The 21,809-nt window shown below is 44.7% G+C and overlaps 1 protein-coding gene across 5 annotated transcripts in view; it reads left to right on the forward strand.

The window, feature by feature from the left end:
- The window catches only part of ank1b (ankyrin 1, erythrocytic b), a 78,569-nt gene that overhangs the window by 21,073 nt on the left and 35,687 nt on the right, over positions 1 to 21,809 (forward strand). For all 5 annotated transcript variants that reach the window (XM_048259123.1, XM_048259125.1, XM_048259126.1 and 2 more), the window contains exons 2-5: positions 15,755 to 15,856; positions 19,803 to 19,901; positions 20,324 to 20,422; positions 20,935 to 21,033. In XM_048259123.1, coding sequence (XP_048115080.1) covers positions 15,755 to 15,856; positions 19,803 to 19,901; positions 20,324 to 20,422; positions 20,935 to 21,033 — 399 coding nt within the window. The remainder of the gene's footprint in view (positions 1 to 15,754; positions 15,857 to 19,802; positions 19,902 to 20,323; positions 20,423 to 20,934; positions 21,034 to 21,809) is intronic.

Here is a 21,809-nt window from a genome sequence, read left to right on the forward strand (position 1 = left end):
GTAACGAGACTATCGCTCATTTCTGCTCTCGGCCAGGGGCAGAGGAGAGTAGAGTTAGGACACCTGAGGGGGCGTGTTATGAAATAGAGAGCGAGAAAGAGAGAAGGAGAGAGGGAGAGAGGAAAAGAGGCACTTGCCTGCTGCTGTGCCTACTGCTCACCACCCTGGTCACGTGCCTGCCTTTGGAAAAGGACTCTGTGTGTGTGTGTGTGTGTGTGTGTGTGTGTTTGTGTGTATGTGTTCATGTGTATGCAAGGGGAGGGGCATGTGGAAGGGAGGATGAAGAGAAGGAGAACAGGAAGACAAAAGAGGAATGGAGAGAGAGAAACAGTGACTCAGTGCTTGCATGATGTGTGAATATGCTCAGCATTTTCTATGGTGTGGGGTACACAGTAGGACTAGATTATAACAGTGATGACAGTGTTGATGGCAGTTTGTGTATGGGTGCATAATATGCATTGCAATGATTTTGAAGAAATAAATTGTGTTGAATACATTTACAGTTTTTCTCAGTCGCTTTGGTGCTTTTCTCAGATCAGAATGAAAATTCTCATAACTATTAGTTCAACCTCCACAACATTTAGTCATTTGTGCACATCATAGTAGCAACTTCTCCTTCCTCTGAACAAATTGCAAATGCTTTTGAACATGTATCAGTTGCTTTGTCATGTCAGTCAAAATGAACTATACTTATGGATAGTCGTTCCCAATAAAACTAATAGTAATTTCATTGCTTGAGTCATTACATACAAAATAGGTGAACTAGTTATCAAATTCTGTCACAATGCTGTCGAATTGCAATACAGTAAAACTGTGAAACGTATATATTCATTGTCTTGTACTCACTTACTCCCCTAACTACTGCCATTTGTAACTTTACTGTAGTTTTCAAATGGCTGTACTGTATAGTGCTGTCTTGAACATTTTCAGGTAGTGTCACCGAGTTCTGACCTTTTTTTGCATGGGAAAACACTGAGAGCATAAACTTTCGTAATGAAAACATGACAAAGCCATTTGACTATCTTGTTCATAAACGATGGTGTCAAGACTTCTCATTTTGATGACACTGGCAGTTTCATTGACATAAATACTTGCTTTTGAGGAATGGACTATCCATTTTGAGCAAGTGACGTGCTTTTGCAGGTTATCCACTAGGTTTTGCAGTTTGCACTAATTGTTTTGAGAAATGCTGTGCACATGTTAATAGTGATGTGAGAAAAGCACCAAAGCAACTGAGAAAAACTGTAATGACTGTTATGTGTGTGTGTGTGTGAGAGAGAGAGAGGGAGAGAGAGAGAAAGAGAGAGATAACCTTTAAGAAAGAAAGAGAAATAATGTGTAAGTGTGTGTGTATGTGTATGTGTATCTGTACTGTATGTGTATGTGTACAGTATGTATGTTTGTGTGTTTTTGTGATGAGCAGAAGGATCACACATGTATGTATGCGTATGTGTGTGTGTGTTTGTTTTTGTGTGTTAGTGTTTTTGTGATGAACAGAAGAATCACGCGTGTGTGTATGTCGACCTCTGCATGAGGGTGTGAGTCAGCTCCAGTTGAGCCCTCTTCTCTTGATTCCTGACAGAGGCTGTTTGCTAGTCAGTCACTCACTGTCACAAAAGGGGAAGGTCACTGTCCACAAACGTCCCTCTGAGTGTCCTGAAAGGTCTTAGCGTGCATTCCCCACCCAAGACTCCATTCAGGAACCAAAACTATGACACTGCACCTGGAACCCGGGAGCACTGGACGGCCGCGTCCATCTTTGCTCTGTGCTACAGCATTTGCTTTCTGTGTTTGTGTCTATGACCAGCCATTTTCTCTCTGTGTGGGTCACATTCTAGAAATGAACGGATGAACATAAAGACTCGTCGCCCATCACGCAATATGAACCCAAGTGAAACCAAATTCCAGCATCTGCATTCTGAGCTGGATCCAGATGATCATGTGGGGTATATAAACTCATTCATTTTGTACACCTGTCCCCAAGACGAGCCCAGTGATGGCATGTGAGGCCACAGCCTCCGCCTCCCCATGGCCCTGATGCGATTGAGCACGCTGCCCTGGCAGTGTCACCCTGTCACAAGCACGGAGCATCTGTAACCTTTAAATTATCCATGTGCCGCCCAGCTGTGCTCCCAGGGTGACGGCATTAGCCGCGTAATGCAGCCACATCACCAGTGAGCGGGTGGAGGGGCGGGTTGGGTGGTGTTGTGGGATGGAGGGATAAATCAATCCCCACTCTCTCCCCCACGACAGGCTCCTCTGCCTGGGCTGCGGCTCTGATTACAGCTGGCCAGGGGCGGCCTCATCCCTCCACATGCCCAGCTGTGTATTTGTGGAGCGGCATTATAGGAAAACTGTCCAAAGCCGCTGTCTCTCGCTCTCTCTCGGGGAATTTGGGTAGCCTTGGCAGTTGACAGTTTCATAATTTACCAATGCATGGTGAGCCTGGAAAATAATGTCTAAAGTGGTTCAATCTATTTCTAATTATGGCCTTGTAGCTGATGCTACCGCGGATTACAAATGATGTCAATCAGGTGTTTGCACTATGAAAATGTGGTGGTGTTGTAACTGTCATCTGTTTCTCTTTTTTCCTGCACGTTTCATGGATCATTCAGGGTCCTCGTCACTGTTTGCTGCTGATGTACGTGCCAGTCTGCGTTTTAGGTCGTGGAAGAGACAGAGCAGTGCAGTGCTGTGCTGGGCTGGGCTGTGATGGGTGTTCTGTGCTAGATGGGTGAAGCTGGGAGTGTGCTATGGTGTGTGTGCGAGAGAGAGAGATTTGGGAGGACAGTGGAGAACGAGTTGTGCGAGATGCTCCACTCTTCTCTTCATTATTAATGTGCTCCTGTGCTCCCTTGTGCCGCCTTCACACACACACACACACACACACACACACACACACACACGCGCATATGTGCACACTTTCTGCTTCCGCATGTGTACCAATACACACATTGCATAGTTAATGAGATACACACACAATTCTTCATTCCTTGCTGCTGTCCCTATTCTCTCTCTCTTATCTCTCTCTTCTCTCTCTTCTTTCTCTCCCTCTTTCTCTTTTTCATGCTTCATATATCTGCCATCGTATGCAGGTGGTGTTAGCCCCTCTGGCAAAGCAAGGTAGAGATCACACGAGAGCACCCATACATACACACACACACACACACACACACACACACAGAGACACACACACACACACACACACACACAAATTCATGGATGCCCTCTAGTAACGGCGATCACTCCGAAAAAGAGAAATAAATAAATAACTGATGGAGCTCGGGAGGAGAATCCAGCTCAACCTCACGCGCTCCAGAAAGAGAGGCTCCAAATTTCAGCTGTGGCCCTGCAGATATGTGTGCCATTAGCCTGCTCCTCCACACTGCTCTCTCCACGCTACTCTCTCGCAGAGTGGCCCACTTTGCCTTCTGGCCTGACAGTCTTATTTCCGAAGACCGTAACACGGCCCCTTTTTCTACGCGTGTCCCGCCCAGTGAAATAAAAAGCAAAAAGCCATGTGTGTAGCTCCAGCCCAGCTCCTTTCAAAAGAACTCACTCTGAATAGGTCAATTTAGCCATGAAAAGAACAGCGGTCGTGGCGGTTAGGGTGTGCAAATATTTACCAGTGGAGCTGCGTTTGTTTTCATTAAGCACAAAAGACCTTATGACCCATTCTGCCTGTCTCTCCTCTCTCTCTCTCTCTCTCTCTCTCTCTCTCTCTCTCTCTCTCCGTCCCCTCTGCGTCCCCTCTGTGTGGGCCCTTCTTGTTCGCCGTTTATGCCATGGTCTCATTTTCTTCCAAGTCCTTTCAGTTTAATAGCCAACAAGACCCGACAGCCTCAGGGTTGGTCTGGAAATGGGCTTTTGCTGAGAAATGACCATGGGGATCAGTGCTAGTGGGGAGAGGTTACAGAGGATACATGCATGTACAGTATAGGAAATGCAGCCGTACCAACTTAGCTACAGTCAAATGGTTTAGACAAGATCAGAACGTATGCAGGTAAAGTGCAGAAATGAGGTGGAGGACCACACAGGTGAGTTGCAGGTGACATTAGTGAGGTAAAGGCTGTCATCCACACTGGAATCACAGTTTGATTGACTGGCCAGACAGCTTTGGTGGTGTGTTGTCATTTTACACAATGTGATCTAGCAGCTAATTTAGTCACTGTCAGGACTGTGACAATGACCAATGACAAAGTGTTTGTAATGCTAGTTAGCTTTTGCAACACATTGCAATAGCACAGACTACTGTAGTTCCTGTGAGCTGTGCTGGTTTGTCTTTCCAGCTTGAATGGACACAGAGAGCCTTACTGGACACAAGCTTATTATGTCCCCCCACTCACTGGGCTTTTGCTCCGACACCTCAGTGCATTCTCACATCCTCCACGGTTGTCATTTCCTTATTCCTGTCTCTCTCGTCTCTCCTCTTCCCCTGCTTGCCTGTGCACTCTGCTTTCATCTCCTCATCAGTTCAATGCAAAGGCATCTTTTTTCCCCTCTCATTTAAGAGACTCCATAATGAACCCTAGATAGATAAGACGCCCAAACACAGAGGGCTTAATAAATATAGTTTTCTCGTTCCTCACATTCCTTTGTGTTGGAATTGATAGCAGAAATGTTTGATAGGTTTATAACATAATGAGAAATAGATTTCCATTCTTTTGTATTCTAATATTGTAATATTTGTGCTGAAGATTTGAATATAAGTTTGGCAAATAGCAGCAGCCTTTCTCTCTCTCTCTCTCTCTCTCTCTCTCTCTCTCTCTTTATCTCTATCTCACTCTCTCTCTCCTTCTCTCAGTGTGTGTGTGTGTGTGTGTGTGTGTGTGTGTGTGTGTGTGTGTGTGTGTGTGTGTGTATGTGTTGATCAATTGCAAGAACACTCTGATCATGTCCAGAGAGTGTGATGGACTCCAGCATCAGCTGCTCAGAGTGATGATGTAATTACAGTAAGAGACTGGCAAAGCCCACTACCCAGCATGCTCGGCTGCAGGACCTTCTGCAGTCTTCACATGAATATTGAAGTGAGAGAGAGACAGAAAGAAAGAAAGAGATTTAAACTGGGAGAGTGGGAGAAAGAGAAATAGAGATTTAAACTGGGAGAGTGGGAGAAAGAGAGCAATAGAGTGAGAGAGAGAGAGAGAGAAATAGAGATTTAAACTGGGAGAGTGGAAGAAAGAGAGATAGAAAGAGAGACATAGAGAGAGATAGAAAGAGAGAGAGAGACAGAGAGAGACGCAGAATGGCAGTATGGAACACTGCAATGTGATGTGCCTGCAAGGGACTGCTGCTCTAGTGTAGGGATGGAATGAAGAAGGGTACCAGTGTGAAAAAGAAGGGAGGGATGGATGGTGGGTGAGGATTGGGAGATTTTGATTAGAAACTGTCGGATGCTGCACACATCAGGAGAGAGGCGGTGTGTCTTACAGTAAAAAGCATGGGACTGCAAAGCATCATGGGAAAAAAAAACAGAGCGGGACCAAACGAATTCCGTGTGTGAGATCAAGTGAGAGCGGGAGCGAGAGAAGGAATGGAGGGAGGGAGGGAGGGAGGGAGGGAGGGAGGGATGGAGGGATGGAGGGAGGGAGGGATGGAGGGATGCAGATGAAAGGAGATGAGAGACGAGTGGCTCTGATTGCACACAGAGATATGGGTGCGGCACCCTGCGTGCAGCGGGCAGACAATAGGGACTGCATCTCAGCATCGTGAATATGATCTGGGTGGCAGTGCCTCTCATAGCTATTGATCACAAACCACTGGCTGGCTGCTGTGTGAAGGTGTGTGTGTGTGTGTGTGTGTGTGTGTGTGTGTGTGTGTGTGTGTGTGTGTGTGTGTGTGTGTGTGTGTTCATGTGTGTGTGTGTGTTATGTATGTATGTTTGTGTGTGTGTGTGTGTGTGTGTGTGTGTGTGTGTTTGTGTGTGTGTGTGTTCATGTGTGTGTGTGTGTATGTATGTATGTATGTTTGTTGTGTGTGTGTGTGTGTGTGTGTGTGTGTGTGTGTGTGTGTGTGTGTGTGTTTATCTCTGAGCATGGGTGTGTGAGGGGTGGCGATTGTGTATGTACCGTATGTGTGTGTTTGTGAGTGCATACTCACCCATTACACACATGTTTCTTGCTCCCTCAGTCTATATTGTGTCCAACCGTGTTTCAGGGAAATGGGAGGAATGGTGGGATGAGGGGTGTGGTAAAGAGGAAGAAAGAGAGAGAGAGAGAGAGAGAGAGAGAGAGAGTCTGCTTTGTTTCTAATGGATGGTAGAGGCAGTGACCTGACACAAACCATCAATATTTCAGAGCTTCTGTTTTAGCATTGGAGGAGGAACGGGACAGAAAGCTGGAAGCTCCATATATTTATGTAGCTCATCATTCTTTCATCAGGACGCTCAAATTGGAGTCCTCTTTATTTATTGTATGTCTTGAGCACGACTATCCGTATGTACATTTCACAATGCTTTCTGCACCAGTACAGGTGCTGCCTCTGGATGAGAATTTGCGTGTGTGTTCTGTCTGTGTGTTCGTGTCTAAGTGTGTGTGTGAGAGTGTGTGTGGTCTTGCGCTTGATCGGATTTGGAGAGGCACAGTTTTGCTCTCAGCTTTCCAGGGGACTGAAGTTGCTTTTAGACAGTGCAGCTATGTCAAGGATGAGTGCGCTAACTGGAATTGTGTGGAGCATAATGCGTTACAATGGGATTTTAGCCTATTTTATGTGTTTTATTAAATGTATGTGGAGTCCTCTTGATCTTACAGTAATGTACACAAACACACATGCTTTTATACAATTGCAAATTTTATCTTGGCTTTCTATCACATTCCAAGCTCATTCCTCATTCTCTCTCTCTATCTCTCTCTCACACACTCACTCACACACACACACACAAACACACACACACACACACACACACACACACACACACACACATACACACACACACGTGTACATGCACACAAACACATACACATCTATGCATATACAGTATTCAGACTTTTGCTGTGTATCAATATTTTATCAAATCCCATTCAGTACACAGTCCTGCCTGTGGGACTTGATTGATTTGTTGCATGGTTCAGATGAGGACCTTGCCTTCCACTCACACTGGTCCTTCTTGCAAAATGACCACCCACACAAACCTCATGCCCTACATCTATAACCTTCATTGTCCTTTCTATGCACTAAGTTGGTGTTCTGATGGCCAACCTCATACCATAATAATGCCACCACTGGCTGTGTTGGTATTTGGTATCTTTTCCACACCTTTTGGTCTAGACTTATTTTATTATTATTATTATTATTATTTATTATTATTACTTATTTTTTTAAGTATATTTTTTTGGGCTGTTTATGCCTTTAATGATAGTGACAGTGGAGAGTGACAGGAAGTGAATGGGAGAGAGAGCAGGAGTGGGATCCGGAAAGGACCACGGGGCGGGAATCGAACCCGGGTCGCCGGGTACAGTGCAGGTTGCACCACAGCTAGACTTCTTTTTTAGTAGCCGATAGATGAGACCTTTCAAGAGTATTGATCCATGCAAATTTATATCCCCATGAGTCATTTTGGCTTTGATTTACGTGTGATCCCCACCCATTCTAATCAACGTCAGGCTAGCCCATGCAGAGGTGCACAGTCCCTCAAGTCCCTGCCTCAATGACTGTGTAGAATTTTTTTAGAAAAAGGACGGGCGTCTTGGAACAACTGAGCATGAACGGAAATTAGGAAATTATTTTCTAGATGGCGATGACAGTCTGGATTAAAACAGTCTGTCATGTCATATCCAGTGGCCTGAGGAAATAGCGGAAATGTGTTTCTTTCTCTGGTGCCTGATGAAAGGGAGTCTATGGGATGGACTGAGTGTTCTGCAATAGGAAGACAAGAGGATAAGAATAGGCGGTATAATTATAGATCCTTATTTATAGATTGTGGAGCATAGTGACCTTCTCGTGATTGTTTTAGAAGGCTTTTTGCATTAGTTCCCCTGCTCTCAGTGGATGTGGCAATTCAGCTATAATTCAGCTACAGCAGAGCTTACTAAGGGATGCACAGTGACATACATGTTCCAGACACATACCAATGCACACCGCCACCAGAGCATAGTATTTCTCAGAGCCTGTAATAGGATCTGTGTGTGTGTGTGTGTGTGTGTGTGTGTGTGTGTGTGTGTGTGTGTGTGTGTGTGTGTGTGTGTGTGTGTGTGCGTGTGTGTGCGTCTTGGCGTGCATGTGTGCTTGTGTGTGTGTATGTGTGCCTGCATATGTGTGTGTGTGTGTGCGTGTGTGTGCGTGTGTATGTATGTGTTCATGCATGTGTGCGAATGGAGGAGCAGGTTGATTTATTGCTTATAAAGGCTTTATTAGTGTATTACTTGTGGCTTTGTCATCATAGGTCTGTCTCTGTGTGCAGAAGTGGGTCTGGGAGTAAACCCCTGAGGGTTCATTCCCTGCATTTATTGTGTCCCTGCTGCTGTGTACCTGAAGGACTATTTTTAGTGTGTTGTATGCGTTCTCTTAATGTCTTTGGATATGTGTTGTTGGTGCTTGTGTTTCAGTGTGTAAGGAATGAGAGGAAAGAAAAAAAGAGACCTGTATTTTTTTCTCTGTGTGAGTGACAGATTTTTTGCTATGGAGTTGCTGTAAAGTCACACGTTTCAAACCTGAGAAGCCGTTTTGCGTTGTCAGTCACGCAGTTGCCCTGGTTCCAATCAGCGCTTGACGGATTCCCCCGTGAGCACGCGCGCTCGTTGACTCGCCGTGCTAATTGGCACAGTCTCACATCACTGCCGCTCTGTTGTGATGATGTCATGGTGTGTTGAGAAGGGTGGTGGCGGTGGGGTTGCTTGGGGCAGACTAATTTCCCCTACCTGTTGGAGTTGGTGATCTGACTGGGCGTAGTTAACCACGCAACTGCTCCGTGGGGACTGCCGATGAGTTGTAACGTGTGAGCGACGCTAATTCCCCCAGCCTGCAACCTCCAGTGGAGACCCTGCTCTTTTAATGATGGGAAAATAAAATGGCGCGACTCTCTTCTGTAGGCTGCTGACGCAGCACCTGCTGCCAATCAGGCTGAGTTCTGCCATTTACTTACACACTTTAACACTCATATTTTGCTTATGTGATATGACAGTTAGCCAGTGAGCCATCTAACCTGCTGAGCAAGCCTTTTTTTGTCCATGTAGTTTCCATGGAGTGTATCAAATAGCCCTCATTGATTTCCATTTGAGTGTGATTGTTTTTGACAGCACTTTTGCAAATATTGGCATTTACTTAAAATGGTTGGTCAACATGGTATATCTGCTTGCATTCAGTTGTATCTGAAAGCTGCATATCCTTCTTTGACAAGCGTCTTGCACCATATTTTGAAACACATACAGTTGTTTATTCAAGAGTAGTGAGTGTCCATGTTTTTCACACATTCCGACAGCAAAGCACTCGCAGTGGGAAAAACAACTTAATCATGGGGCGGTCCCTGATATTCCCTGGTGGCCTGAACGCACCAATAGCCCCTCTCCTAAGAGTTGAGTGAGAAAGATGGATAAACCCCTGAAAGTAAAATCCCTTCTTCCGCTGCACTTAACACAGGTGATATAATGAGCTGATTTACTGGAGATCTGTATTAATTAGGATCAGCAGGTTTAGCCATAATTTTAACTAAACTAAATTAAATTGGAGCTTTGTTTGGAAACACCTTGTAGAGGTTAGAGAACTACAAGCATTATGAATAATTTGCTTTCTGCATTAGATTAGCACAAGATTGATATTTGTGCACTTGTGTCCACAGGTGTTTTCACTAATTAGCTTATCTATCTGGCTGAAAAGTTGTGGTCATTAGAATCAGCTGGTTTAGAAAGAATAGTTGGGACTACTGTAGGCTATGTGGTACAGTTGAGAGGGGTAGGTAGATTGGGCATTTTCAGTGGACCTCCACAGCATTTGGGCATATAATGATATATAATCATTTTTCCATGATTTTGAAACCTAATTTAATATATTTGGCAATGTGTTTATTCATTCAGATTTGTCTTGACCTGTCCATTTATTTTTTTTGTTTTAGCATTTCCAGTAAGTCACAGAATTGACTTTAAAGCACTATTGCTTGTTTATAAATCAGTAAATGGATAAATATAATCATTTTTCTCAGGTCCCATTTTGTTAAACCATGGTGAATTTTTAATATATTTGGATGACATTAAAAGGCCCCAACTGTGCCAGTTTAAATTCATTTCTCAGATTTGTCTTGAATCTGTTTCTAATCATTACTTTTTTTAACTACTTTGCCTTTGTTTTTTTTGCTTACTAATTATTCTTTATTTTTAAAATGATTTTTACCTTGTGTTTTATGTTTCAATGATCTTTACAACTATTCTTTGACTATATATTTATTTTTTATTTTTATTATCGTTTTGTTTATGTAAAGCAGGGTCTTTAAAATGTGCTTTTTTGACTTGACTTGACTTGACTTGACAGTGCTATTTAGTTTGTTTTCGGTCCATGTCCCTGGTAAGATAGCCCATCGCGGGTGTGGTCCAGATAGCCCGTGTAAATACTCTGCATGGTCGAAGGAGGTCAGACATCTTAAATGCTGCCATTTGTCACCGGCCGGCCGCTCCGAGACGACTCTCTGCATAGTCATTTCTGTGATGCATGAGTTTAATCTTGTGTGCTCAAATGATCCTTCAGGCCCGGCCTGGATTTAATGCCCCAGTAGGCAGCCAGGAGGGCCCACACAGTCCAATGGTGTAACTCAAAGTTTTAATTTGTGGTGAAATTAATTTATGGCTCACAATTAAAAAAGATATCCATGTCTTAATTGACTTTCAAGGGCATGCATCTTAATAAGAGTCCCATGGTCTGGATGACATTTGACATTTGTGTAACTTACGAGCAAGCTCTATGTTTTAGGGCCGACATACAGCTTGCATGCCCTCCACATGCCCATATCCATTTTACCTGAAAATGGAACTGCAAAATCATGTATACATTTCAACTGCAGAAAACATGTGTGCTGATTCTGATAATACTACAGTGGTATCAATTCATTTTAAATCAAATATTTATTTTTATATGCCATAATCATACAATGATATCCGTCATTTGGATTTATGAACTATGACCCAGTATGAAGTCAGAACCAGACCTCTAGACTTTAAGCAAGTGACGTTACTCCAGCCGGTTGTCTGACGCCATGCAAGCTCAAACATGTTAGTCGTTCATAGGCCTTTAAGGGCACTCAGGAGTAGATGTCTTCCAGTTACATCATCCAGCATTTTTTCCACTTCCCCCCCTTTCTTCCCTTGTTTTCATCCATGCTCTCACTCACTCGCTCCCTAGCTCTCTCACTCTCTCTCAGGTTGTTTTTGTGCTCTCCTGAGTGGTCACTCTGTATTTCCAGACACTTCTCTTTCCACCCTGGTGCTTTTCACTTGTCAGTTGTGTTCAGTCGATCAGATGTGTTGTTATTGGAGAGATGTGCGTTTGCATGGGAGTTACAGGCTGACAGTGGAGCCTGTTCCCTGATTAAAGCCCTCTAGACTGAGCCATTAATCATCAAGTCTGTGCTTACAGGTGTTAGTTTGTTTTCAGGACTGTGCACAGAGCTTTAGGGGTTTGTAGAGATGATATTGTTTTTGTTCTTTGAGGTAGGGAGGAAAAGGCTTTTTTTTGCTCTGGTTTGGTGTTGTAGAAGTCATAGTCACAAGGGCCGAACTTGATTTCACATATCAGTGGTAAACTGGAAATGAGTCACAGAAAGATCTGTGACTGTGAAAGATCTGTGATCTGTGAGTGATTACAAAGGTTCAGAAATATCTGGATTTTGACCATAATGTAAATTATGAGAGAATGTATGAGAATGTATGTCAAGCAAATTCCACTAATTGTAAGATTGTCCTTGTATTTGTCATTCAAAAAGTGGTGATTGTGGCAGCATCATATACTTCTGTGTATCATGGCTTTCCATAATTTCTCATGTACAGTACTGCATTTCATCTGTGTAAATTGCACATTTTAGTGGACCACACAGTGTTGACAAGTGCTTACTCTGTGGCAAATTGTGCCAGTTGATGCAGATTTTTATTTGTGTTTGTGCTGCTCTGTGTGTGGGTTGTGTCCTCATTCATGTATCTATTTGCAGTGTGTGTGTGTGTGTGTGTGTGTGTGTGTGTGTGTGTGTGTGTGTGTGTGTGTGTGTGTGTGTGTGTGTGTGTGTGTGTGTGTGTGTGTGTATGTGTGTGCCTCCATGCATTTGTGTGTATGTATATGTGTGTGTTTGTGGCAAGGTGTGAGCATGGGTGTGTATTAACAGGTTTTGTTGTCTCTATGTGGTGTATGTCTTCTAGGCCCATGTGGTCCAGCGCTGGCTATTCGAACAGGACAGTAGTGTGAGGTCTGAGAGAGGCTCGTTGGAGGCCCATGGAATATGGCACTTTGATGAAAGAGTAAATATATAAACCCTCCCTACCCCCTCCCTCTCTCCAACTCCTCCTCTGCTTTGTGTCGTGGTGCCTCGATTCTTTTCGCTGCTCTCGCGTAAATGTGGCCGCTTGGTGACATTGTGTCGTGACGTTCTTCCACAGCCTCTGCTAATTGTTCTTGTTATTCTGACTCTCTTGACGTATCTTTTTTTATGTGCCATGCTTGTTGTTCTTGCCTTTCTACTTCTCTCTCTTCTTCCTCCTCTTGTTTATCTTCTCCTTTTCTTCTTCTTCTTCTTGTTCTTCTTCTTCTTCTTCGTTGCAGTCTCTTGTGTCTTCTGGAAGCTCCTGTTTTTGGAGGTCTCGTATTTGTCGTGCTGTGGCTATCTATTGACAGTCCGGTTTTTAGTAGTGCTTTTCCACACGTCTTATGGTTTTAACCAACCTTTAAAAAATATTTTTGTTGGCTATTGTAATAGTTTCGCATTTCGTGTGCTTTGTGAATGTTGTGCGTGTTTGTAACTGGAGTGATTTCTGTATGCCGAGTAATTTCATCTGGTGGAGTAATCAATACTGTGTATCTTTTGATGGTGCCTTTTTTCTTTGTATCTGTGATTGTAATAGTGTATGTGTGTTTTGTGATTGTGTATGTACAGAAAATGACAACAAATGCCTTCTACAAGTGATGTACAGTTTGTGAAGTGTATATCAGTTGTCTGTAGTGGATTTTGACCATCGTTCTGGGCATTTGACCCCCAGTGGTGTCGTTCCTCTTTTTCCACTTTTAGCTTTGCTGAGCACACAGCTTATGTGTGATCACACTGAGACCAAGGGGCAAATAGGTATCACAATACACACCCTCCCCATGTGCCTCACACCACACACACACACACACACACACACACACACACACACACACACACACACACACACACACACACACACACACACACACACACACACATCATACATCATACATACACACAGGGTTAGAAGCAGGCACAACCACAAAAATATAGTGTGGTATAGTCTCTCTGACTACATGTGTGGCACAACACACACACACACACACACACACACACACACACACACACACACACACACACACACACACACAATTTGACTCCTTTCTGCAGCATCCTCCTCATGTGTAGAGTAGCACTTAGCTGGCCCTGACATGTGAGACGCAGGGCGTGTTGCCAAGGCAGATGAAGGAGCTTTAGTGCATCTCTGTGTATTACTCTCCAATCTCTGCCCATCTCTCAACAGTTTCTCCCCTCTTTTCTCTCCCCCTTTCTATCTCTCTTCTCCCCTCTCCTTCTCCTTCTCCCCCTCTCCCTCTCTCTCCCTCTCTCTCTCTCTCTCCCTCTCTTATTTAGCCCAGACACGAGTTTGTCTGCTGTCGTCGCACTGCATCTCATCACAACAACATGAGAGAAAGAGAGAGAGAGAGACAGAAGAGAGAGAGAGAGAGAGAGAGAGAGAGAGAGAGAGAAGGAAGGAAGGAAAGGAAAGGAGGGTGGAGTGACTGCAGAAAGCATAACACTGTGATGGAGATGGAAAGTCCAAGTGAAAAAGGGGGAAGAAGAAGTATGGCGCTGGAACACACAGAAGGGTGACGTGATGGATGGCAGGATTTGAGAAGCAGAGTGTGAAGGAGGGGGTCTCATGTAAGACTGAGGACCTGGGGAGGGTGTGAGTCTGTAAATGATGTGTGTTTAGCTCCTGAGCCTCACACTAGGGGCTTGGGGGGCATAAATTGACGCACTGGCAGCACATGGCGACTACCAATGAATGGGCTGGGTGGACCGCCACAACCTAGGAACACATCAAAGCTGCCGATTCAAGTGAACTGAGGGAGGGAGGGAGAGAGGCTGTGAGGGGAGAGGTGGAGGGATGAAGTGGGGAGGGAGAGGAGAGGAAAGGGTTTAAATTGATTTGTGCAGCACACAAGTCAGCAGAATGGGAAATAACATGGAAGTCCAAGCAGCCCCTTTGCTTGTTTTTCGAGGAAATTACTTTTGACCATTGATAAATGTACACTCAAAAACATGTAAGCAATTAATAGATACTTGCATGTAACACACACACACACACATACATACACATATGTAGACACTCAAACAGACATGGCTGGATGATAGCAGACAGATATTCCATTGCTCACTCACCCGCACAGACACACACACACACACACACACATACAACAGCTTCATAATAAAGAGCTATTATGCACAGTCTGTGCTCTAATATACAAAGTCATGAACTGACTGACCTTCCTGCACATGTTGTTGGAGAGATGTTTGCCCAGAGCTGTGATGCAGCACATTCAATCCAACATCGCCCAGGAGAAGAACACAGAGAGAGAGAGAGAGTGGCAGAGGGAGGTGCGGAAAAGATGGAGGGATGCAAAAGAAAGAAAGAGAAGAGGCCTCGGCCTGGCTATTCCGCAGGGATGTGAGATGAGTTGAAAGGCAGAACAGTAGCCAGAGAAGAAAGAGAGAGAGAGGACAGGAATGGAATATCTAATGAAAGTACCCAGGAAGAGATGGAGACAGGAGAGATGGAATGACGTTAACAGAAAGTATGCCAACACAAGTGCATACCAGTTAGCATCAGTGGACTGGACTCCTTTTGTGACAGAGTTTTTGACATGGAACATCTCAATATTTTATGATTTGTCCTCGTTTCATTTTAAAAGGACCAAGATGGAGGTCTGCACGGTGGGAAGAAGAGTAGTCTGGATCTGAATGTAAAATAGCTGGACGCATGAATGAATGAATGGTTAAAGAGTCACAAGATGAAAACCTTTACCACTTCAAAGATTTAAAGACTTGGACAAAGGGTGAGGGAGAAAAGGTCACATTCCCCACTTACCGATTGAAAAACTTGCATGGACAGACAGAGGCAACCATAGAGACGGAGGGTCAGGCAATGCTATAGCGGTAGCAGATACAATGGACTTGCGTTCTATACCCCCTCCCCAGGCTGTGGGTATGGATGTCTGGGCCATTAGAGTGATATTCAGACACACAGAATTGTCCTGACACCTACTGCTCTGTAATTCAGGAGACCTTTAGCTTCTCTTATTTTTGGCCACATCATGTGTGAGAGGATTTTGATGTAGACATGCAATTTTACTACATGTATGGATGCACAAAACACATTTGTTGAGATGATACTAGCTGACACAGTGTGTGTGTGTGTGTGTGTGTGTGTGTGTGTGTGTGTGTGTGTGTGTGTGTGTGTGTGTGTGTGTGTACTCTTTGTGTGTGTGTGTGTGTGTGTGTGTGTATAGTAAATATAACCTGTCCATCTCCATCTTTCTGTCTCTTTCTCTCTGTATGCAGGCGGATGCTACAACTAGTTACCTGCGAGCAGCTCGTTCGGGAAACTTGGACAAGGCCCTAGACCACATCAAGAATGGCATAGACATCAATCTAGCCAATCAGGTGAGAAAAGACTTTCCAACGTTTCTTCACTCTTTCGTTGCTGTACACATAAGTGTTTGTGCATCAGCTCATTTTTGCCATTGTTTTTCAGCTGATTGAGTTAAGTCTATTGACATGTTATTAAAGGTTTCATTAAGGGCCTGAAGTTTATGGTCCATGTAATACATTTGGAATGGGACGCCTAAATCATAAATAGCGTTGCTCTGAGGTAATAACTAGCCCATTTAAGTTCATTATAGTAATCTGACATACCAATCTAACCATTGCACTATTGATTGGGGAAACTTTTTCACCCGGTAAGAAATGGCTAATTTAGCTGTCAGCAGAAAAAGCAACAACAGCCAAAATGAATGACATCTCATGAGCGCACCGCAAACCAGGACAGATGACAATGCTCCGTCATGAATGACTGACCATTGCGGCGACTGGCCTTGCTCTCATCGAGGCTGTTGCCGTCACAGTGCCACCCGCTCCACTCGGCCGTGGTCCTGTGGGCCAGTGGACCGCACTTGACTCGGGGTTTCCCATCTCCAAACGGCAGGGGCTAGCAGCAGCCCCCGGGGCAGAGCAGTGCCAAACCAAATATCTCTCCGCTGGCAGCTGTGTTTTTCCACAGATTCCCATGAGCCTGTTTTCTCTCCCCAAATGTTCCACATAACAGCATTTCTGCCCTTCCAGACTGACAGGGTAGATGCTATATTGGGCCTGGCAGCCCTGCAGTGCCTTTTTATACTCATACCTTATTCTCCCCAGGTCGTAGCCTCTGTGCACTCGCCCTTATGCCGCTTACCACAAGGACAATGCTGGGCTCTACAGAAAGCCATTAATGAGTTGTAGATCATTCGGATATCCTCTGGATTAATCACCGGAAAGCCTACAAGTATTAATTGCTATTTAGATTTGACTCAGTCAGTGGTCTTGAGATTATTGTGATTATGTGTATTTGTGGTGTAAGTGTGAGAGTGTGCATGCAGGCGCATATGTGTGTGTGTGTGTGTGTCTGTGTGTGTGTGTGTGTGTGTGTGGGGGGGGGGGTTTATGTTTGTTTGTGCTTTTAATCAACCCCCCTTGTGCCCCTCTAGTGTGACCCACAGCTATGTTTATAGTATGATGATGGTCATGTGTTAATTTGGAAATGCTGATAATTGGTGACACCAGTGGTTTGAATCTCCTTCCCTGCCTCTCTCTGTCTCTTTGTCTATCTCTCCTCTCTCTCTCTCTCTGCCTCATCCATCTCTTTGTCTCTGTATGTCTAATGTATCTCACTCCCACAGTTGTTAACATATCTTCCCACGTTCTCTGCGTGTCTCCCTCAATCCCACTCCCGCTCCTCATTCATCTTGATCCACCGCCTCTCTCCTTTCGCCCTGTTGCATGCTGGGAGTTTGCAGCTGGGTTGGCCCATCTCGCTCTGCCCCCTCTCTCTGGAGCAGCGGATGGCGTCTGGGCCGCGTTCAAAGCTCCGCAAGTGGACATGGGGCAACTCCACACGGAGGCGGCTGGCGCCGTGCCCACGTCTAGGGCTGCAGAGGCCGTGCGCCGACTCGCTATGCCAGCGGCCTCTCTGCATTCACGTACACACACACACACACACACACACACACAGACATACACACATACATGTACGCATGCACACATAAACACACACACATAAGCACACACGCACACACACTTAAACTCACATACACACACTCACACACATACACACACACAAGCTACTTGTGCAACTCATGCAGTGATTCTCAGAAGGGGAAAGCACAACAGACAGACAGAGACCAGTCAGTGTTTGTTTGGAAGCCAGGACCCCGCACAGCTCTCTCCACAAAGTTGCAGACTGTTAGTGAGTGAGCATTACGTCACGCTGAAAGACACAGACAGAGAGAGGAGACTCAGAGAGCAACCAGTGCCTGTCCCACTAGCCCCAAGCCGAAAGCTTCTTGAGATTACTCCTCATATGATTGGGCTTTTTACTCCACTGGGTTGCTATCACAAATTATCCTCATAACGTATTTCTGTGGGATGGTTGTTGTGTGTTGTCTCTGTGCTCTCTTTCTCACCTTGTCACAATGTAATGCTCAGTGGCACTATACAAATGAAATTAATTTAATTGACCCCCCCCCACCACCACCACCCCCAGTCCACCGATATTGCTTGAGGTGCAGTCTAACATGGAGAATAAACACCTGCCTCTCCTCCCAATCAGGGTGGCTGTGATTGTGTTGGATGACTAAGCTGTGTCTCTTTGTCATGTGATGACTCACAGGCCACCTATCATCCCTGATCCTCTCCCCCCCCCCCATTTAGAGGCACCCCTCTCTCCAGCAGTGATCCGTGGCAGCGGAGGAGTGACCATGCTGATGACAAGAATGAATCGCTAATGTCAAGCCATTTATTTTAGTGTGTGCTGGCATTGCTGCAGTGCTCTTATCACCAGGATGACTGGTACTTCCTCTGCCATGATTAGACATTATTAGGTATTTGCTTGATGCTTTGGAATGTAATGGTTATGCATTTTTAATGTACGTCGGTTAATATGTATATTTTATGGGGCTGAAAATAGCTTGTTTGGATGTCTTACTTGAAAGGATATTGTGATCTGTAGGATAGAATGGCATGCTATGCACTCAGTAGTGAAGTTTGTTGTATGACTGGTAATCTGGTCATTAGCAGCCTGGGCTGGCCGTGAAGGTGAGGTATTCCCCTGTTTGCTGAAGATTAGCAGTGAGCTCATGCAGTGTGCGACGACGAGATGAGGGGCTCATTCACAGGCACGTGTTGCTGTCTGCAGAATCCCCCTCGTGAGACCGCCCACTGTCTGTGCACATCTCTCTCTCTCTCTCTCTCTCTCTCTCTCTCTCTCTCTTATTCTCTCTGTCTCTCTCTCTCCTCCCCACTGCCTGTCTCTCTCTCTCTCTGTCTTTCTTCTTCTCTCTTGTTTGTGTGCGCATGCACTGCAGATGCAGCATGTTGCTCACCAGACGTGAGGGCTGCTGCAGAGGACAGAGAGATGCTGGCATGTCTGTGTGGCGGCTTGTTAAGACCCCATGTGGTCAGCAGCGGTACTGCACCCTGACTGACAAGGCTGTAGCAGCAGCACTACGGTTGTGTAATCCTTCCAGCTTGTTTTTCAGCACAGATGAGACAAACATGTTGAAGCCATCAACACATGTGTGGTTTAGCCCAGTGGTTTTCAAAGTGGGGGCCGGGGCCCCCTGGGGGGCCACGAGGGGGTGCCAGGGGGCCTCAGCAAGTTGGAAGGAAAAATAAAAGAAACAAATAAATACATTTGAAAATTTTAAAATATACCTATTACTATGAGGGTTGATATACAATGCCATTATAATAATGTGACACATGTCTGAACATTATATTTCTCATGATAATGACTGGGAATAATAGTAGAGTGATAGCTCTCATATAGCAGAAAGCCCCAAATGCAATTTTTACACACTGTATGCTCCATCGCGAAGTGCTTGTGGCTAAAATAATTATTAGGATTAGCTTAATGTATTTTTACATTTGCCGTAGTATTGTCGATGGGTTTAATAACACATCAAGGGGGGTCCTTGGCCAGAACCTAGTATTTGGGGGGCCTTGTCATGGAAAAGTTTGGGAACCCCTGGTTTAGCCTATTCACCTATTCATCCTAAAGAGGTTTTTCTGTTGAAGGTTGGTTGTGGTATTTATCTAAAAAAGAAGATGCATACTGTATACATTTGTCTGCAGTGAGTGTTCTGTGTCCAACAGGTTGCTTTTACTGGACAAAGCAATTTGTAACTAAACGTCCAGACTGCTGTTGTAAAATATCATCTTGTAGCTCCAGAAAGCAAAGCCTTTGCAGGGGTGAGATGCAGCCAGGAACAGGATATTTCATCACTCAAAGTGAAGCCCATCCTACTCTAACTAAGATGCTAATTTCCTTGATCCATTGCCCTTTTTTCTGCAGAATGGGCTCAACGCCTTGCACTTGGCGTCGAAAGAGGGGCATGTCAAGATGGTGCTGGAGTTGTTACACCATGGCATCAACTTGGAGACCACCACAAAGGTACCCACAACCCCACCCACCAACTCAAAGTGCAATTATCCAACCTGTTGCATTTGAAAATATCCCTTTAAAGTGTAAGGGACGTTATGTGCCCAAACTTAGTCTGTAGAATACTATCTACAAACTTAATGAAGATACAGAAAAAGACAAAAGATAAAAAAAGACTCCATTGTCATCCATTTGTACCTGTGGCAAGTCGCTGTATATGTACAGGGTGAACATATCAGCACTGGCAAATCCCCTTATATAGTTATCCCTTTGCTCTAAGGAGGCAGTATGGTATGGTATGGTATGGTACACGTGTCAGTGTTTCATAGGGCCTGTTTTGAGTCCAGATAGGAGTGCTCTTGTGCTCTTGAGTGGGGCCTGGGGCCTTCACTATGTGGGTTAATGTGGCTGCACTGTCCTTCCTCTCCTGGTAGAAAGGGAACACGGCTCTCCACATCGCTGCGCTGGCTGGCCAGGAGAAGGTGGTGGCCGAGCTTGCCCATTTTGGCGCCAACGTGAACGCCCAGTCACAGGTTAGGCTCGGAGAGATTACATTTTTGGTGTATTGGTTTAGTTCTTGTTGTGACCATAAACAAATGATAATAAATAATGTGTCTAAGACAAGCTGCTGTTAAACAGTGTAAATATACAGTATGTATGGGCATTCTGTTTTTGAAGTAGAACCATAATTTCAAGACTATGAGGTTAACACACAGGGATGAGCTATACTGTACATGGGAATGTATTTCTTTTCTTAATTTTTATTAATGATTAAAGCACAACCTGATTCTGATTCATAAGGCTATGTGCCTCAGTTAATACACAGGTACATGTACTGTCAATACACAGTCTCTCTTTTTTTATATTAATTTGCATAAAGCACTGTACTGTACTATCTGATGTGGCTAATACACTGGAAATGACTGTAGTCATTGTTTTTTTTCTTTAAGTCTGTGTATATGTATCTATGCTTTTGATCGTCTTTAAGTGTGTGTATATGTACATCTCTTCATGGTCGTTCCTGTTGCATCTCTCTCCATCACAGAAAGGCTTTAGTCCTCTCTATATGGCCGCTCAGGAGAACCACCTGGAGGTGGTGAAGTTCCTGCTGGAGAACGGAGCCAATCAGAGTCTGCCGACAGAGGTGAGAGACCCCCATTTACCTGGCTGCCCTTCCTCCTCAGGCTCCTCAATCAATCACCGCTGCGCCTCACAGCTCTCTCATCCTGCTCATCAATCTTACCTGTGCCCCGTCCCCTACCTCTGAATTGGTCCTCGTCTAGTTTTCCTCATTTCCTCTTTGTCATTCTTGAATAGCCACCGTTCCCAAAACTGTCTTAATGCGAGCTGGAAATCAATGGTTTCTGGGATCAAACCTCGTCTCTTTCACTCTGAGTCGATCAGACAAATTTCTGTCAGTGGAGCCTAGCAGAGGACAGTAAAATGGATCAGTCCCTTTAGCTTATTCTTCTCATGCCAGGATGCTGGATTTCGTTTCCTAAAGTGCGCCATTGATCGATAAATAATGCCTGAAAGCGCAGTGTAGCAGGCTTTTGTGTGAGTAAAGATGAGGCATTCCTCCTGGTTGTCTGCCTGTGCGGATGACATCAGCCCTTTAGCCATAGCCTCTACCTGGCCCACTCAGACAGTGCAGATCAATACACTGTGAATTGATTAATCAAGGGCATACTACACTTTGCATTCATTTGCATACAGTACGTGAGTTGGCAGAGGAGTGGAGCAAGCAAATCAAACCACACAGGAGTCAGGCAGAGAAGGAGATTCTTGGATCTTCATAGGAAAGTGTCATTGTTTTCCCCCGCAAGCTTCAGTTGTGGAAAAGTCCATTGATCGAAACTGTTTGAGTATATATCAGCTGCTTTGACATGCTGCCAGTAGTGGCATTGTGATGTGTTTAGA

This window comes from Alosa alosa, chromosome 12, assembly GCF_017589495.1.
Source record: "Alosa alosa isolate M-15738 ecotype Scorff River chromosome 12, AALO_Geno_1.1, whole genome shotgun sequence".
Lineage (NCBI taxonomy): Eukaryota > Metazoa > Chordata > Actinopteri > Clupeiformes > Clupeidae > Alosa > Alosa alosa.